Genomic DNA, 16,858 nt, shown 5'->3' on the forward strand with positions numbered 1-16,858 from the left:
CTGTTGATTCTTTCTATGGTCCTTTTTGTTTCTACTTGGTTGATTTCAGCCCTGAGTTTGATTATTTCCTGCCTTCTACTCCTTCTGGGTGTATTTGCTTCTTTCTGTTCTAGAGCTTTTAGGTGTGCTGTCAAGCTGGTGACATATGCTCTTTCCTGTTTCTTTCTGCAGGCACTCAGAGCTATGAGTTTTCCTCTTAGCACAGCTTTCATTGTGTCCCATAAGTTTGGGTATATTGTACCTTCATTTTCATTAAATTCTAAGAAGTCTTTAATTTCTTTCTTTATTTCTTCCTTGACCAGGTTATCGTTGAGTAGATCATTGTTCAACTTCCACATATATGTGGGCATTCTTCCCTTATTGTTATTAAAGACCAGCTTTAGGCCGTGGTGATCTGATAGCACTCATAGGATTATTTCTATCTTTTTGTATCTGTTGAGGCCCGTTTTTTGACCAATTACATGGTCAGTTTTGGAGAAAGTATCATGAGGAGCTGAGAAGAATGTATATCCTTTTGCTTTAGGATAGAATGTTCTATAAATATCTGTTAAGTCCATTTGGCTCATGACTTCTCTTAGTCTGTCTATGTCTCTGTTTAATTTCTGTTTCCATGATCTGTCCATTGATGAGAGTGGGGTGTTGAAATCTCCTACTATTATTGTGTGAGGTACAATGTGTGTTTTGAGCTTTAGTAAGGTTTCTTTTACGTATGTAGGTGCCCTTGTATTTGGGGCATAGATATTTAGGATTGAGAGTTCATCTTGGTGGATTTTTCCTTTGATGAATATGAAGTGTCCTTCCTCATCTTTTTTGATGACTTTTAGTTGAAAATTGATTTTATTTGATATTAGAATGGCTACTCCAGCTTGCTTCTTCCGACCATTTGCTTGGAAAGTTGTTTTCCAGCCTTTCACTCTGAGGTAGTGTCTGTCTTTGTCTCTGAGGTGTGTTTCCTGTAGGCAGCAGAATGCAGGGTCCTTGTTGCGTATCCAGTTTGTTAATCTATGTCTTTTTATTGGGGAGTTGAGGCCATTGATGTTGAGAGATATTAAGGAATAGTGATTATTGCTTCCTGTTATATTTATATTTGGATGTGAGGTTATGTTTGTGTGCTTTTCTTCTCTTTGTTTTGTTGCCAAGACAATTAGTTTCTTGCTTCTTCTAGGGTATGGCTTGCCTCCTTATGTTGGGCTTTACCATTTATTATTGTTTGTAGTGCTGGATTTGTAGAAAGATATTGTGTAAATTTGGTTTTGTCATGGAATATCTTGGTTTCTCCATCTGTTAATTGAGAGTTTTGCAGGATACAGTAACCTGGGCTGGCATTTGTGTTCTCTTCGGGTCTGTATGACATCAGTCCAGGATCTTCTGGCCTTCATAGTTTCTGGCGAAAAGGCTGGTGTGATTCTGATAGGTCTGCCTTTATATGTTACTTGACCTTTTTCCCTTACTGCTTTTAATATTCTTTCTTTATTTTGTGCATTTGGTGTTTTGACTGTTATGTGACGGGAGGAATTTCTTTTCTGGTCCAATCTATTTGGAGTTCTGTATGCTTCTTGTATGCTTATGGGTATCTCTTTCTTTAGGTTAGGGAAGTTTTCTTCTATGATTTTGTTAAAGATATTTAATGGTCCTTTGAGCTGGGAGTCTTCACTCTCTTCTATACCTATTATCCTTAGGTTTGATCTTCTCATTGAGTCCTGGATTTCCTGTATGTTTTGGACCAGTAGCTTTTTCCTCTTTACATTATCTTTGACAGTTGAGTCGATGATTTCTATGGAATCTTCTGCTCCTGAGATTCTCTCTTCTATCTCTTGTATTCTGTTGGTGAAGCTTGTATCTGCAGCTCCTTGTCTCTTCCTTTGGTTTTCTATATGCAGGGTTGTTTCCATGTGTTCTTTCTTGATTGATTCTATTTCCATTTTTAATTCCTTCAATTGTTGGATTGTGGTTTCCTGGAATTCTTTCAGGGATTTTTGTGATTCCTCTATGTAGGCTTCTACTTGTTTATTTGTGTTTTCCTGTGTTTCTCTAAGGGAGTTCTTCATGTCTTTCTTGAAGTCCTCCAGCATCATGATCAAATATCTTGACTAGATGAAACTAGATCTTGCTTTTCTGGTGTGTTTGGATATTCCGTGTTTGCTTTGGTGGGAGAATTGGGCTCCGATGATGCCATGTAGTCTTGGTTTCTGTTGCTTGGGTTCCTGCGCTTGCCTCTCGCCATCAGATTATCTCTAGTGTTACTTTGTTCTGCTATTTCTGAAAGTTGGTAGACTGTCCTATAAGCCTGTGTGTCAGGAGTGCTGTAGACCTGTTTTCCTGTTTTCTTTCAGCCAGTTATGGGAACAGAGTGTTCTGCTTTCGGGCGTGTAGTTTTTCCTCTCTACAGGTCTTCAGCTGTTCCTGTGGGCCTGTGTCTTGAGTTCACCAGGCAGGTCGCTTGGAGCAGGAAGGTTTGTCTTACCTGTGGTCCCGAGGCTCAAGTTTGCTCGTGGGGTGTTGCTTATGAGCTCTCCGCAGGGGCAGCAACCAGGAAGATCTGCGCTGCCATTTCCGGGAGCTTCCGTCCACCCAGGTTCCAGATGGCGTTTGGTGTTTTCCTCTGGAATTAGTAATGTGGGCAGAGTGCAGTCTCTTCTGGTTTCCCAGGCATGTCTGCCTCTCTGAAGGTTTAGCTCTCCCTCCCACGGGATTTGGGTGCAGAGAACTGTTTATCTGGTCGGTCCCTTCAGGTTCTGGTGGTGTCTCAGATGCAGGGGACCTGTTGCTCCTGTGCCCTTATCTCCAGGAACCCAGAGGCCGTATACAGTTTCCTCTCGGGCCAGGGATGTGGGCAGGGGTGGGCAGTGTTGGTGGTCTCTTCTGCTCTGCAGTCTCAGGAGTGCCCACCTGTCCGGGAGGTGATCTCTCTCTCCCACGGGGTTTGGGAGCAGGGACCTGCTGCGGGCAGGGATCCGCAGGTTTGGGAATCCCGCTAAAAACCGGAAGTGTCGGGTCCTAGAGGAATTTTGCCTCTGTGTGTCCTGAGTTCACCAGGCAGGTCGCTTGGAGTAGGAAGGTTTGTCTTACTTGTGGTCCCAAGTCTCAAGTTTTCTCATGGGGTGTTGCTTATGAGCTCTCCGAGGGGGGGCAGCAACCAGGAAGCCTGTTTCATGATTTTGATAGTCGGAGTTATTTCTAAGAGCAGGCTGCCCTAAGGTCAGCTGTGAAGATTATTTTATGTGTAGTACATTTGCCACCTTCTGTCCCTGTCTCTTTGAAACAGTAAAAGAAACATTTGCATAAAATGTCATTTGTAATGCCCTTCAGACCAATCAGGCACCAGAACTAAAGCCTGTGCCCTTGCCATTGGTGACATCTCCCCTCTGACCAAGTGCAGTGCTGTCCGGGCGAGTGTCCTTTGATGTGCAGAAAGCCTCATGAATCTCCTGGTTCTGGCTCTTCCTGGGCAGAGGGTTTAGGGACTCTGTTGGTGGCAGGCAGCCTTGGGAAAAGCAGAATGATGCAGAAGTATCCAGTTTCCCTAGGAGAGGAAAGAGGACCCTAGTGGAAATGTAGATTCTCTTCTTGAAGGACTGGCAGTGAGCAGAGTGGATGGCGCTCAATGTAACTTCCTTATTAGGAAAGACAAAGCCTTTTGAGACTTCATGTTAGGATTTAAACTTGACACCTCCTTTTTTTTTTTTTTAAAAGGGAACCATAGCTTAAAAACCAAACCAAACCAAACCAAATCAAACCAAACCCAAACCAAACCCAAAACAAAACAAAACAGAACTCTGATGTGGCTGTGAAAGAAGAAACAAGATTTATTCCCAAATGCACTCCATGTAAGATGGTGGATGTCTTAGTTAGGGTTTACCGCTGTGAACAGATACCATGACCAAGGCAAGCCTTATAATGAACAGCATTTAGTTGGGGCTGGCTTACAGGTTCAGAGGTTCATTATCAAGGTGGGAGCATGGCAGCATCCGAGTAGGCCTGGTGCAGGAGAAGCTGAGAGTTCTACATCTTCATCTGAAGACTGCTAGTGGAAGACTGGCTTCCAGGCAGCCAGAATTAGGGTTTTAAAGCCCATTCCCACAGTGACACACCTACTCCAACAAGGCTAAACTACTCCTACAGGGCCACACCTTCTAATAGTGCCACTCCCTGGGTTCAGCATGTACAAACCATAACAGTGGCACAGGTCTTTAATCCCCACATTTAGGAGATTGAAGTAGGAGAATCAGGATTTCAAGGTTATGGCAAATTTGAGGCCAGCAGCAGGTCTCAAATACAAAACAAAAGCCAAAAAGCAAAACAAAGTTACAAGTTATCTCACAATTTCTAAGAGTAAGAAAATTTCAACCTTTTCTCCTCAGAGTTACTTTGATGGGAAGCTTCCTACATTTTTTTTTTTTTTTATGGAACATAATGCTGTAATTGTGTAAAATATTTCCCCTGCTTTCTCATTGCAATTACCATCAGAGCTGCTGCTTATCTTTTTGGGTGTTCCCGGCACTGGCAAAATGAATCAGATTTGGTACTTGAGAAGGGCAATGAGGTAGAGAGTCAATTGTGACTCTAAAGCGGCAACAGGAAGGCAGTGGCCTGGCTGGTTCTGCATGTGGGCTGGGCTGGGCTATGAAACAGCGTCTGGAGATGAGGGCGCATAGGATTAAAGGGCCTCGTTGGATAAACACATCATCATCTCCTTACAATGGATCTCTATGGTGCCGCATGCATTTGACAGTCATATGATGTCATATTTGTCATCCAAATATAAAAACCTTATTCCTGTAAGGATAGCACAAGTGTAATATAAAAATAAAATATATAAATATATAATATATATAAATATAATGTAATATACAAATATAATATATATTATACTATAATAATAATAAAATATAATAGTAAAATAAAACAAAATATAATAGCACATTTCCTCCTATTGGCCACAGTCAAGGGGAGAGGGGAGGATTTCATTGCGTTGATTGGGATGGTGGCTGTCCCACAGGTACGTTAGTTTTTGTAAATTGTAGGCAGGATGGCACAAGCATTTATCTCTAATTTGAGATATGTTTAATCTTACTTAGAAATCTTACCTATTTCTCGTATAGTGCTCATCAAAAAGTGTTTATAAAAAGATTTAATTATACAGGTGTAGTTAGTTGCTTTACAGAGAGAGCCTGCTTAATGATTAAAATCAGCTGTACACCTGGCTGCCTAAATTGATGGAAATGGATCATCTTCAGAATATATTTTTAAAGTAGCTATTTTTATTTAAGGTTGTTATTTTTAAAACTTTAGTGTAATTTTTTTAAACTTTTTTTTTTTTTTTGAGACAAGCTCTCCCTTACTCTGTAGTCCTGGCTAACCTGGAACTCAGACTGACTTCAAATCCCCATAGATCTGCCTGCCTCTGCCTCTTGAGAGCTGGGATTAAAGGTGTGGACACCATGTTCAGGGCCCTGATATTCTTGACTATATAATATAAATTTAGGTACTGAAGATGTTAGATATTCTAAATCCTGATTGGATAACCTAAATTCTACCTTAAAAATTGGTTTATAAATTGACAGCAACTGTTATCACTAAAATGGATGAAAAGTATAATATTCTGAATTTGGTAACAGTGGTTTGCTTATTTTTTGCCTTTTGGTATTTCCTGTCTGTGACTTTTATTATACGATTTAAAGTCTATCAGGGAAAGACATTATTAGTTTCTCTCCCCCTTTTCCTCTTAAGTAAACAACGGAGTCAGTTTCTCCGACTACACACTCAACACAGGTTACTTCTGGGAGCCTCCAAAGTGTGGGGATGTCTGCTCACAGGTCAAGCAAACAATTAGTTTTGCAGCTGACATTCAACTTGGAGAGAGTGTCAGATCCCCTGGGTTGAGGGCTCAGTCCCCAGGACTGCCCAGCCTCCTACTTCAGATGCTAACTACAACCCCAGCTCATTTTACCTGTGTTTTTCACTCTAGGGATAACAAACCAGGGTTTCCAACACCTCCTCCTGGGGCTGGGGTAATCAACAAATTCAGGGAAAAATGCTCTTCCGTTTATTATAAATGGCATTTCAAAGGCTACCAAAAGAGAGGGGCACACAGCAAGGTGAGGGAGGGGGCAGGAGCTTCCGTGTTCTCTTGGGGATACCATCTTTCAAAGCCAGTTCCCACGGAAGAACAGCCAGCTGTTAACCACTGAGGCATCTCTCTAGCCGTTTTAGGAGCCTTAGGTCCAGCTATCTAGATGTGCCCCAACCCCTGTCCTTTTGGAGTTTTGTTGGTATCTCAGCACACAGGTATTGTCGATCGACTCTCTGACCATTGATGACCAACTCAACCTTCATCAGTTTCTACACTCTTAGCATAGTAGGGGTGAGGTTAGGGTCTTAACCTTTTAATCCTATGGGAATCAGGGGCTGGCAGTCATTAGTGAACTTATTAATATACTGTTAAAACAAAAAACAGAAACAAAAAACCTTGGCAAGTCCAGAGATCTTTAGCAGTTTGATTCTAGGAGATGGGGATGAAGACAGGAAATGTATCTTGCTGTATTATACTTGCCACATACCTTGATGCATACGTAAGCTTCCATTGACTGTCAGATGCTAGGTTATTCCCAGTTCTGAGCTTACTTGGACCCTAGGCTGTAGATTTCATTGTTGTTCCTTCTGCCTCAAGCTTTTCCATTGATGTTGTTTCTTTTTTGTGGTGTTGGGGCTAGAACTCAGGGCCTCCGTGTATATTATCCCAAGCTGTATCCCTGCCTCTCTGTTCCTTTTATCAACTTTAAACCTGCAGAAACATCAGGAGAACAGTACAGTGAATGCCTCTGGTCATTCTCCCAGATTTGCCATTTGCCTCTATTATTCTGTGTCTGGGTCCATTCCTCTGTCTCCGAGGACTTGTGCAGTATATAGAGACACAGTTTTCCCTTCTCAGCCCTTCGAGAATAAGTAGGTCTGGCAGCATTTCCTCCCAAAGATTTTGGCACATCTGTACTGAGAACAAGAACGTTCTCTTGCCATTACCACAATCTTATCCCATTGGGAGAATGTGATAAAGACGCAATCGTTTTCCGCACTACGTAGTTTATATTCCTTTTCCCCCAATTGCCCAAGACTCAAGCGATTATCTTTCAATCCATGTGTGTGTCTTGATCGGTTATACTTAACAGTTTGTTTTGTTTTGATTTATTTTTTCCTCTTTCAGGTCAGCAGCTTTGTTGAGAGCATTCTGCTATTTACACGGTACATTCACATTAAGAATTTTTGGCACAGGACCAGAGAGATGGCTATGCACACAACAAATAATATAAGACATTTTTGCACATTGGGCTGGTGATATGGCTCAATGGGTAAAGCCACTTGCGATCAAGCTTGATCACGTGAGTGCTGGGCATACGCATGCACACTCACATATGCACGCACACACACATGGGCGCGCATACACTCACACAGAGTAAGGGTCGGCTTTTGGACAAAGTATTAATAACATTCTTTGGCAAAGTACCAATATTCACTGATAATGAATCAGTGCATCAAATCGAGGTGCACACCGTTCTGTCAGTGGCATCTGCCAGCTTTCTCCCTTATGCTCGTGTAAAATACAGGTCTTTGTGTTTCGTAAACAACACATAAGGTGATATTTTAACTCTTTGTGAGCTTACCACCCTCCATTACCAAATGACGCCAGCACAGGATGACTCCTCAGCCAGTTGCCACATCTGTTTTTGCAGAGAGTGGCGACTTTCTAACTTGCCAGTTGACATTCTTCTGAAAAGCTTGGTCCCCTCTGTACACCTTTCTTTTAAGACTCACACTATGGATTGATGGATTTTTTTTTTTAATTTTGATTTACTCCATGTGTATGAGGGCACACAGCATGCATGTGGAATCCAGAGGCGCCCCCTTGTGGCCTCCTTCCCCGACTCTGTGGGCTCTGGGAATTGAACTTGGGTCATCAGGTTGCTCTTTGTCTCCGGAGCCACCCTGCAGCTCCTGGATTGGTGGATTCTTCGTGCCCATTGTGTTATGGTTTATTGGTGGAGTCTCTTTTGCCCCCTGGTGTCTATCCATTTTAAAGCATGTCTTAACTTTTCTCTTGTGTCAGAAGATTTTTCCCACTCATCCTTTAACCATTCTTCAAAATAACCTGTTTCCTTTTACAGGAAGAATTGTACAAGTCAAGATTTGAGCGCTACTGTGTTACCAGATACAGATTGTCCATGGAATTGTTGTTTTGGGGGGAGTGGCGGGGGATTTGGGCTTGGCGGGTACTAGTACTGGATGAGGTGGGTACTGGATGACTGAGCTACTCATCTCTGCCCCTGTTTGTTCATTCTTTCTTCCTTCCTTTAAATATGAGTACACACTGTAGCTGTCTTCAGGGGGCATTGGATTCCATTACAGATGGTTGTGAGTCACCATGTGGCTGCTGGGAATTGAACTCAGGACCTCTGGAAGAGCAGTCAGTGTTCTTAACCTCTGAGCCATCTCTCCAGCCCCTCCCATGCACTTTTCAAAAAACATTACTTTTATACTTTTTTTTGCTTTGTATGTGTCCCGGTGTGGACGCAACTCTGGAGGTCAGAGGACAGCATGTGGGAATTTCTTCTCTCCTTCCAACATGGAGGTTCTGCTGGAGACCAAACTTAGGTTGTCAGGCTGGGTGGTGAGTGGCTTTGCCTGTGGTCTCACCAGCTTCCTATGGACTTTCGATTCTGGCTCCAACACTTCTTTTATTCTCCTTCCTGCTTTGTCACCATCTCTGAGGTGGCTTGTACCTCTACCAGGTCTTCTTGTATTGCTCCTGAAGCCCTCCCTAGTCTTCCTGTCTCCATAGTCTCCCTTCTGCATTTCCTATACAATATGGTTCCATGCTTCAGAAATGGCTTTCTGTAAAGAGCCTTCTCCTAGAATGAAGACTGAATTATCTGTCCCCTTTCTCTCCTCTGTTGCCTTCTCTGAACAGGATGCCTTTCTGTTAGATTTAGTACTGTAGTTCTAATCAGTTGGCCTTTAGATCAACCATTTGGAATCTATTATTATCATTATTATTATTTTGGCATATGCATACATTTGAGGGTGCATTTGGAGGCCTGAGGTGGAAGTTAGGTGTCTTCTTCAATTGCTACCTACCTTATGATATGTGTGTGTGTGTGTGTGTGTGTGTGTGTGTGTAAATTTTTTTGAGACATGGTTTCACTGTGTAGCCCTTACTCTGTAGACCAGGCTGTCCTGGAATGAAGAGATCCTTTTGCCCCCTGAGTGCTGGAATTAAAACGCATGTGCCACCACTGCTCGACTTGAACCTTATGTTTTGAGACAACATATCTCACTAAATCTGATGCTCTCATTGGTTCACCTAGACTGGAATCCTCCTGTCTTATTCTCCCCAGCACTGGATCACAGGGGTACACTGCCCGTCATGTCAGGCATCAGGTGCCTGTACCCAGAGATCCATTTCATTGCCTCCATCCCTTATCTTAAAAATTTTACTTTTATAATTACGCTATTTCCATTTCCCCTTTCTTTTCTTCAGACCTTCCCATGTGTCCCCTCCCCGTTCCCTGTTCTCTTTCCTGTTCATGGCTTCTTTCTTTATTTGTGGTTACCAGTCCCAACTGATAACTCTTCAACTCAAGTCCTGCACCAAGGGGATTGTCGAGGAAGGGGGAATGGAAAGATTGTAAGAGCTAGAAGACCAGGGCATTTGCCGTGAGATCATGTCTCTGAGACATGTTAGAAGCTGCACCCATAAAGTCTCACCAGCAGAGCTGCCTAACCTAACCTGAACAGGGAGGACACCAACAGACATGCTAACACGGGAGGGGCAAAGTTCACTAGGCCTCAGCCCTGGGGAGTGGAGCAGACCCAATTGGTTATCAAGTGGTCAGCCCTGAGAATATACTACATACAAGTAACATGCTGAGCGCGCGCACGCACACACGCGCACACACGCACGCACACACGCGCACACACGCACGCACACACGCGCACACACGCACGCACACACACACACACATAAACGTTCATGCACATATATAAAAATAATAAAGAATACAAAAGGAATTAGTAACTAAAGGGCCTGTTTGGCCTAATGGGCTATAGACAGTGATTTCAGATCGACATTATTCATTTGTGCCATTGCTCCAGTGCAATGAAGTTGTAGCCATCTTCATAGCCAATCTAAAGAGGAATAACCGGAATGCACATGTCCTACACATATTAGTGAGTGTGAATATACGATATTGTAGTTTGTATTAGTGAGTGTGAATATACGGTACTGTAATATATATTAGTGAGTGTGAAAACAGTATTGTAGTATGTATTAGTGAGTGTGAATATACAGTATTGTAGTATGTATTAGTGAGTGTGAATATACAGTATTGTATGTATTAGTGAGTGTGAATATACAGTATTGTATGTATTAGTGAGTATGAATATATAGTATTGTAGTATGTATATTTTGCTAAGCTATCAAATATTGCTGCTTCATATTGTACATGTTCACCAGATTTAATGTGTCATAATTAAGATAAAAACACCTGAGTATTTATTTATGAATCAGTCTCTCATATGGTGCTCACAGCTAAGCTGGGGTGGTGGGGTGGGAGGGTGGGGGGTGAGGGCATTCGCTCCCTGCTGTTTTTATTTTTGGAATAGGGTGTCACTATGTAGCTGTGTCAGTGGGTCTCAAGCACACAGAGACCTCAAGCTTTGCTTGTCTCTGCCTCCTGGGTGCTGGGGTTAAAGGTGTGTACCACCACAACTAAGAATTTTTTTTAAACCAACAAATAAGCAACCGGTTCTCTAGATTCATAGATCATTTACTGGTGAGTCAGTTATGTTTTAAAGTATCAAATGCTATTTGGTTAGAGACTCCTTAAAATAGTGCACTTGTTTTGCAGGGTGACGATGATGCTTACTTGTGTATTTATGAGGACCAGACAGTGTATATACAGCCTTCCTACTTGACAGGGAGAAGTTATCCTGTGATGGACTCCAGGGTAAGTAGGAACATCCTGAGAACCTATCTGATCGGTCCACCTGCCTGCTCTGTGGCTGCTACTGATGTGCTTGTGTATGGGAGCCTGCAGCCCTTCAGTTAGCCCAGCCCAGGCAAGGCCCAGAAGCAGTAGTCTTTTCAGACTGAGTGCCAAGAAACATTCTGGACTTAGAAAGCACAAGGCAAAGCTCTCTGCTAGGAAAACGATTCATTCTTGCTTATCATCACTTAAATCCCTTTTGTTACATCTTTCCAAAAAGTATGTTATGGCTTATTGACAAGCTCAGAGCATTTTCCCCTTTCCAAAAGTTATGGGATTTTTTTTTTTTAATTTTAAAGATTTTATTTACTTATTTTATATGAGTACACCTCAGACACACCAGAAGAGGGCATTGGATCCCATTACAGATGGTTATGAGCCACCATGTGGTTGCTGCAAATTGAACTCAGCATCTCTGGAAGAACAGTCAGTGCTCTTAACCCCTGAGCCTTCTCTCCAGCCCAGGATGGGTTTTTAAGAAGAGACTTTGGGCAGGGTGCTCCAGGTTCAGCCCCCAGCACTGCATAATCTGGGTGTGGTGGCACGTGCCTGTAATGCCAGCTCTTGGCCTATGGAACATGAGGATCAAAGTTCAAGACTGGGGCTGGAAAGCACTTGTTATTCTTGGAGAGGATCCAAGTTCTGTTCCCAGCACCCACATGGTGGCTCACAGCCTTCTGTAACTCTAGTTCCAGGGGATCCAGTGTTCTCTTCTGACTTCCGTGTGCACCAGACATGCACATACATACATGCAGACAAAAGACTCATACACAAAGTAAATCTTAAATCAAAAAAAAAAAGGATGAAGCTTGGTTACATAGTGAATGCAAGGCTAACTTGGATTACACCCTATCTCAGAAATAGTCAGTCAAGCAGATAAATAGCCAAAGGAATGTCTTTGCAGAAGCATTTCTTGGCTAATGGGAGGGAGGAGTACATGTGAGCCCTGATGCCCAGCCTTGTATGCCCTGTGTGGGCATCATCTGTCCCAGTAGGAAGCATTTTTTTCATAGCATTGGTAGGCAAATGCTCTATGAAGGAGCCATGGCTTTTCCTTAGTGTCACAGTGAGTGAAGTGACAGAGCAAGGCGTTCCTGTCATGGTGCCACTGTGCACCTAGCTTTCCTGGGATGTCTCTCTAGATGCACGGCTGGTGGCCAGACGGGGTTAGCATGCCAGCTAGATTTTCTAACCTGGGCAAGAGGAACTGTGAAGTTCTGACTCCAGGTGCCTGGATGGAGGCTCGAATAGAAGACGTCAGATACACATTGTGCTGTCCAGAGTTTTACCATTAAAGTGCATTATGTAGCATCTGAAAAAAAGTTTTTGCCAAGTGGCATAAAGACAAAGACAAACTGAAATAGTAATAGCATTATTATTATTATTATTATTATTATTATTATTTATCTTGGAATTCTTTGAAGGAGAAAACCAAGGAAGAGCCCTGCAGCTTAAATACACTCCTCCAGCCTTAGAGAAAGGAAACAGAACAGGTCATGGCTTTGAGCCTGTCCGAGTCTCATCAAATCTTTGGACGGTGTTTCAAAGCCCCTATGTATGTTTGTAGGGGACTCTTGAGGATATGGCTTGGAGGCTGGCAGACGGCGTCATACAGTGTTCATTCAGAAGAAACATCACCCTTCCTGAGGCTAAGAACAGATTTGTGCTGAATGAAAGCTACTACATATTCTACGCAGAAGGCGCGGCCCACGACGGTGAGAACTTGGGTTAAATCTACCTTTGCGTTGTTGTGTCCCCGCTTCCTTTCCCTTCGCCTTTACAGATACCACGACAGTTGCTCATTTTAAGGGGTGGCAGGGGTTCTCTTTGATTTCACGTTCTCTTTCTGCCTTTGGCTCTCTGAATACTCCACGGAATGTCAGCCAGTCACAAAGCTTTGCTTGTCTTTTCAATGGCCCCTGCTTTGTACAATGGTTTTGAACCAGTGCCTTGTAAGAAGTACATATGTCTTTGGGCTTTGCTGAGTTCCTAGGAACGGTGACTTTGGATCGTTGCAAGGCTCAAGGGGGACGATCCATCCAATATGGATCTGGGCTCCTTAGACACGAGCTCCTGCAGGAGGCAGGGAGGAGGCGGAGTAACAGCCCTGGCAGCAGAATCAAAGCTGTATCATTTCCTGTCTTGCATCTTCTTAGGTAAAATGGAAATCGTGTGATCCCAGTATACTACAGTACTACAGGAGTCTGAATGAGTCGTTTAGCTTTTTTTCTTTTTCTTTCTTTTTTTTTTTTTCTTTTTTTTTGGTTATGTTATGAGAAAGAGTCTCACTGTATAACCCTGACTGTCCTGAAACTCTCTCTAGTCCAGGTTGGCCTTGAACTAATAGAGATTCTCCCGATCTCTGACAATGGAGGGCTAGGATTAAAGGCCTGACCGCCATGTTCAGCCTCATTTTCATGTTCTTAAACAGCATCTTCCATATCAGCACCTTCGCCTCCTTGTTTCTACTTAACATTCATTGTGACGCTTCTGTCATCTGTGGTCGGAATGTCCAAGCACTTGATTCCAACATTTCCTTCCTGATTTCTAGGTTACTGATTAAGTTTGCTTCTTTGTTGCTCCAAGCAAAAGCACCCTGGGGACGGGGAGGGTGAAATGTCGTGTTTAACAAATTACTGTCTGTCGTCATCCAGAGGAGTTGAGGTAGGGGCGTGAGACAGGAACTGAAAGCAATGACTGTGGAGGAACGAACACTCCTTGCTGACCTTGCTCGACTGTTTATATAGGGCAGCACAGTGGGCTGGGCCCTACCACATCAATTATTAATCCAGACAAAGGCCCACAGGCATGTCGGAAGGCCAGTCATGTGGTGGCGATTCCTTAGTTGAGGTTCCTTCTCTACAGATGACTTCAGTTTGTATTAAGTTGATACGAACTAATCCGCTCGGTTACATTTCGTTGTCTTAACTAAACCACAAGTGAAGTGATCGCTTTGACACTTTGTCTTTACTGAGTGCCTGCATCTGGATGTTTTGAAGAGACTTCAGCTTTCATCACTAAGGAGATTCCCGCTTTTAGTTTTGGTTTCCTATTTAAACCAACAGCTTAAAATAGTGTTGTATCTGTCTTGGCCAGTTTCCCTCTTTATCTTTTCATTTTGTTATACAGATAGTATATTAGAGATATAGTTAATTCAGTTATCATTATTTGTGTGTGTGTGTGTGTGTGTGTGTGTGTGTGTGTGGGTGTGTGGGTGTGTGGGTGTGTGGGTGCGTGTGTGTGCAGTTATACATAGTCTGGGTGTTCTTGTGGAGGTCAGAGTACAACTTCCCTGAGTCTGTTCTCTCCTCCAGCTTATCAGGTTATCACTGCAAGCGCCTTTACCTCATGAGGCATCTCACAAGCCCCACCCTGTTGATGGCACTGTGATAGTCTGTTGCCTGATATCTGTCATTTGTTTACAACAAAAGTTTATATATCTATTATGTTAAGTTTCTTAACTATTTTTGTACTTGCATAGTTTTCTAAAAATATGCTTGTATGTTCTGTAATTTATTCTATCCTAGTGATGGGCATTTAGCTTATATTTTTATTTTAAGCAACATAGAAATGTAGCTATAAATATTCTTGTGCACATATTTTTGGTTCAAGATACTTATTCAGAGGAAGAGGCAGAGAAACTGTAAGAACCAGAGGAGGTGGTGGAAGGAGACAGTGTCCTTTAGACACAACAGGGCTGATGCAGACATGAATTCAGAGACTGTGACAGCGTGCACAGGGCCTGTACATGTTTAAACCAGACAAAATCTCACCAAGGAGAAGGGGAGGTGGGCATGGAGGCCTGTTTCTAACCGAGAAACTATTTGCAATTGATGCCTACTGGGAAGGGAAAATAGGGTTTCTCTAACGCAGTGGCACTTGCTATATCAACCAGATGACAGGATTTAAAATTATTCTACCTGTACAGTAGAGTGAAGACACTTGCATATATATGCACACACTTGGAATAATCCTATATTTTCCTGACTTAACTTTATGTACAACAAATAGTAATAAAAGACAAGAATAAGGCCAGATATGGTGGCCGATGCCTTTAACCCCAGCACTAAAGAAGCAGAGGTAGGTGGATTTCTATGAGTTCAAGGCCTGCCTGGTCTACAATTGGTCTACATAGTGAGACGCTATCTAAAAAAAAAAAAGAAAGAATGGTTTTTCTTCTCTCTCTCTCCCTCCCTCCCCCCTCCTTCCGTCTCTCTCTCTCTCTCTCTCTCTCTCTCTCTCTCTCTCTCTCTCTCTCTCTCTCTTATGGCTTTTGAAGATACTGTAGCCTTGGTTCTCCTAGAATTCACTCTGGAGGCTGGCCTTGAACTGAGAGATCTATCTGTGGAGTGCTGGGATTAAGGGCATGCACCCCCTAACCCTCCCACCTCTCTAGATTTTTTTTTTTAATCATTGATCATTGTATATGTAAAATACAAACACTCTTTGCGGGCATGTGTGCCTGTGCACCAAAGCTATGCTTTGTACCCTGAGAGGTTTAGAAGAAAGTGTCAGATTCCCAGATCCTCTGCAAGAGCAAGTGTTCTTTACTATTGAGCGACCCTCCAGGCCTTTACGTCACTATCATTTGACGTTCTGATTTGTCACTCAAACCCAGCCTGAACTGACCGCCTGCCAAATCCCATGTCATCAAAATGCCTTTCATAGTTGCCTGCCTATCTTCCCAGGCCCCGGATGCACTAGAGTATCCTAGAATTTTAGAATGCAGGTATGGTTAGAGGCTTGTAGCTTTAAAATACACCCGTCAGTGTCTGAGGATTAATTGGGTCTTTTCAGCAACTCATCGTCGGCCAGTGTTTTGATACTGTTTAACCTGCTAACAGCACACGCTGTTTCTTGGCACTATAACTCTTCCATCCCCAACCAGATTCATCTCGCTGTCGGCTAAGTTATTTCTTTAATTTTTTTTTTAAGATTTATTTATTTATTATATATAAGTACACTGTAGCTGTCTTCAGATACACCAGAAGAGGGCATTGGATCTCTTTACAGATGGTTGTGAGCCACCATGTGGTTGCTGGCAATTGAACTAATGACCTCTGGAAGAGCAGTCGGGTGCTCTTAACCGCTGAGCCATCTCTCCAGCCCCTATTTCTTTAATTTTTAGGAAGGCCACGTGTTCTCATGTCTTATCAATACGTTGCGTTTACACGTGAATACCAACAATTCCTAGTTGGTTATTTTCATCACTGTAAGCCATTTTCTCTCTGTGTCTACTTCTCAGGCCGAATATTTAGGCACTCTCAGCAACCTTTGATAACGTACGAAAAATACAACGTGACAGGCACTCCACAGAACGTAGGAGGGTCCCGCTCTTCAGCCCTTTTGAAAGCTCATGGTAAGTTAACGGAGCATCCTGGTTAGATTTTGTGAACTACGCTAACCAGTGAGCAGGTGCCGGCTGGAAAAGGAACCGTGGCCAGCATCACTTGGCGAATTTTCATTACTTTTACAGTTACATATTAACATTTTCACATAGATCGTCTATCTGAATGTTTGCCGGTTTTTATTAAAAGGGGAAAGGAAATTTAATTTGGTGGTATTAAACCAACAGTGGAAAATTTGAACCCATCCATCTCTAGTTAAAGCTTTGTTCTAGCTGTTCCTAGCATCCGCTAGGGTTGTGTGTTAGTGGACTAATTTTAACGTTTATAAATTCTTCATTTTTGTTTTTTATTAGTAATTTAATTCACTAATTAAAAAGTGGTCTGTGGGGGTTGGGGATTTAGCTCAGTGGTAGAGCACTTGTCTAGCAAGCACAAGGCCCTGGGGTTCGGTCCCCAGCTCCGAAAAAAAAG

The 16,858-nt window shown here is 42.7% G+C and overlaps 1 protein-coding gene across 5 annotated transcripts in view; it reads left to right on the forward strand.

The window, feature by feature from the left end:
• Positions 1-16,858, forward strand: part of Frrs1 (ferric-chelate reductase 1) — a 68,238-nt gene that overhangs the window by 39,489 nt on the left and 11,891 nt on the right. For all 5 annotated transcript variants that reach the window (XM_087624845.1, XM_087624846.1, XM_087624847.1 and 2 more), the window contains 3 exon segments: positions 10,902-11,000; positions 12,607-12,754; positions 16,285-16,398. In XM_087624845.1, the coding sequence (XP_087480971.1) occupies positions 10,902-11,000; positions 12,607-12,754; positions 16,285-16,398 (361 nt within the window).

Source organism: Rattus norvegicus, chromosome 2 (assembly GCF_021556685.1).
Source record: "Rattus norvegicus strain SHRSP/BbbUtx chromosome 2, alternate assembly SHRSP_T2T, whole genome shotgun sequence".
NCBI lineage: Eukaryota > Metazoa > Chordata > Mammalia > Rodentia > Muridae > Rattus > Rattus norvegicus.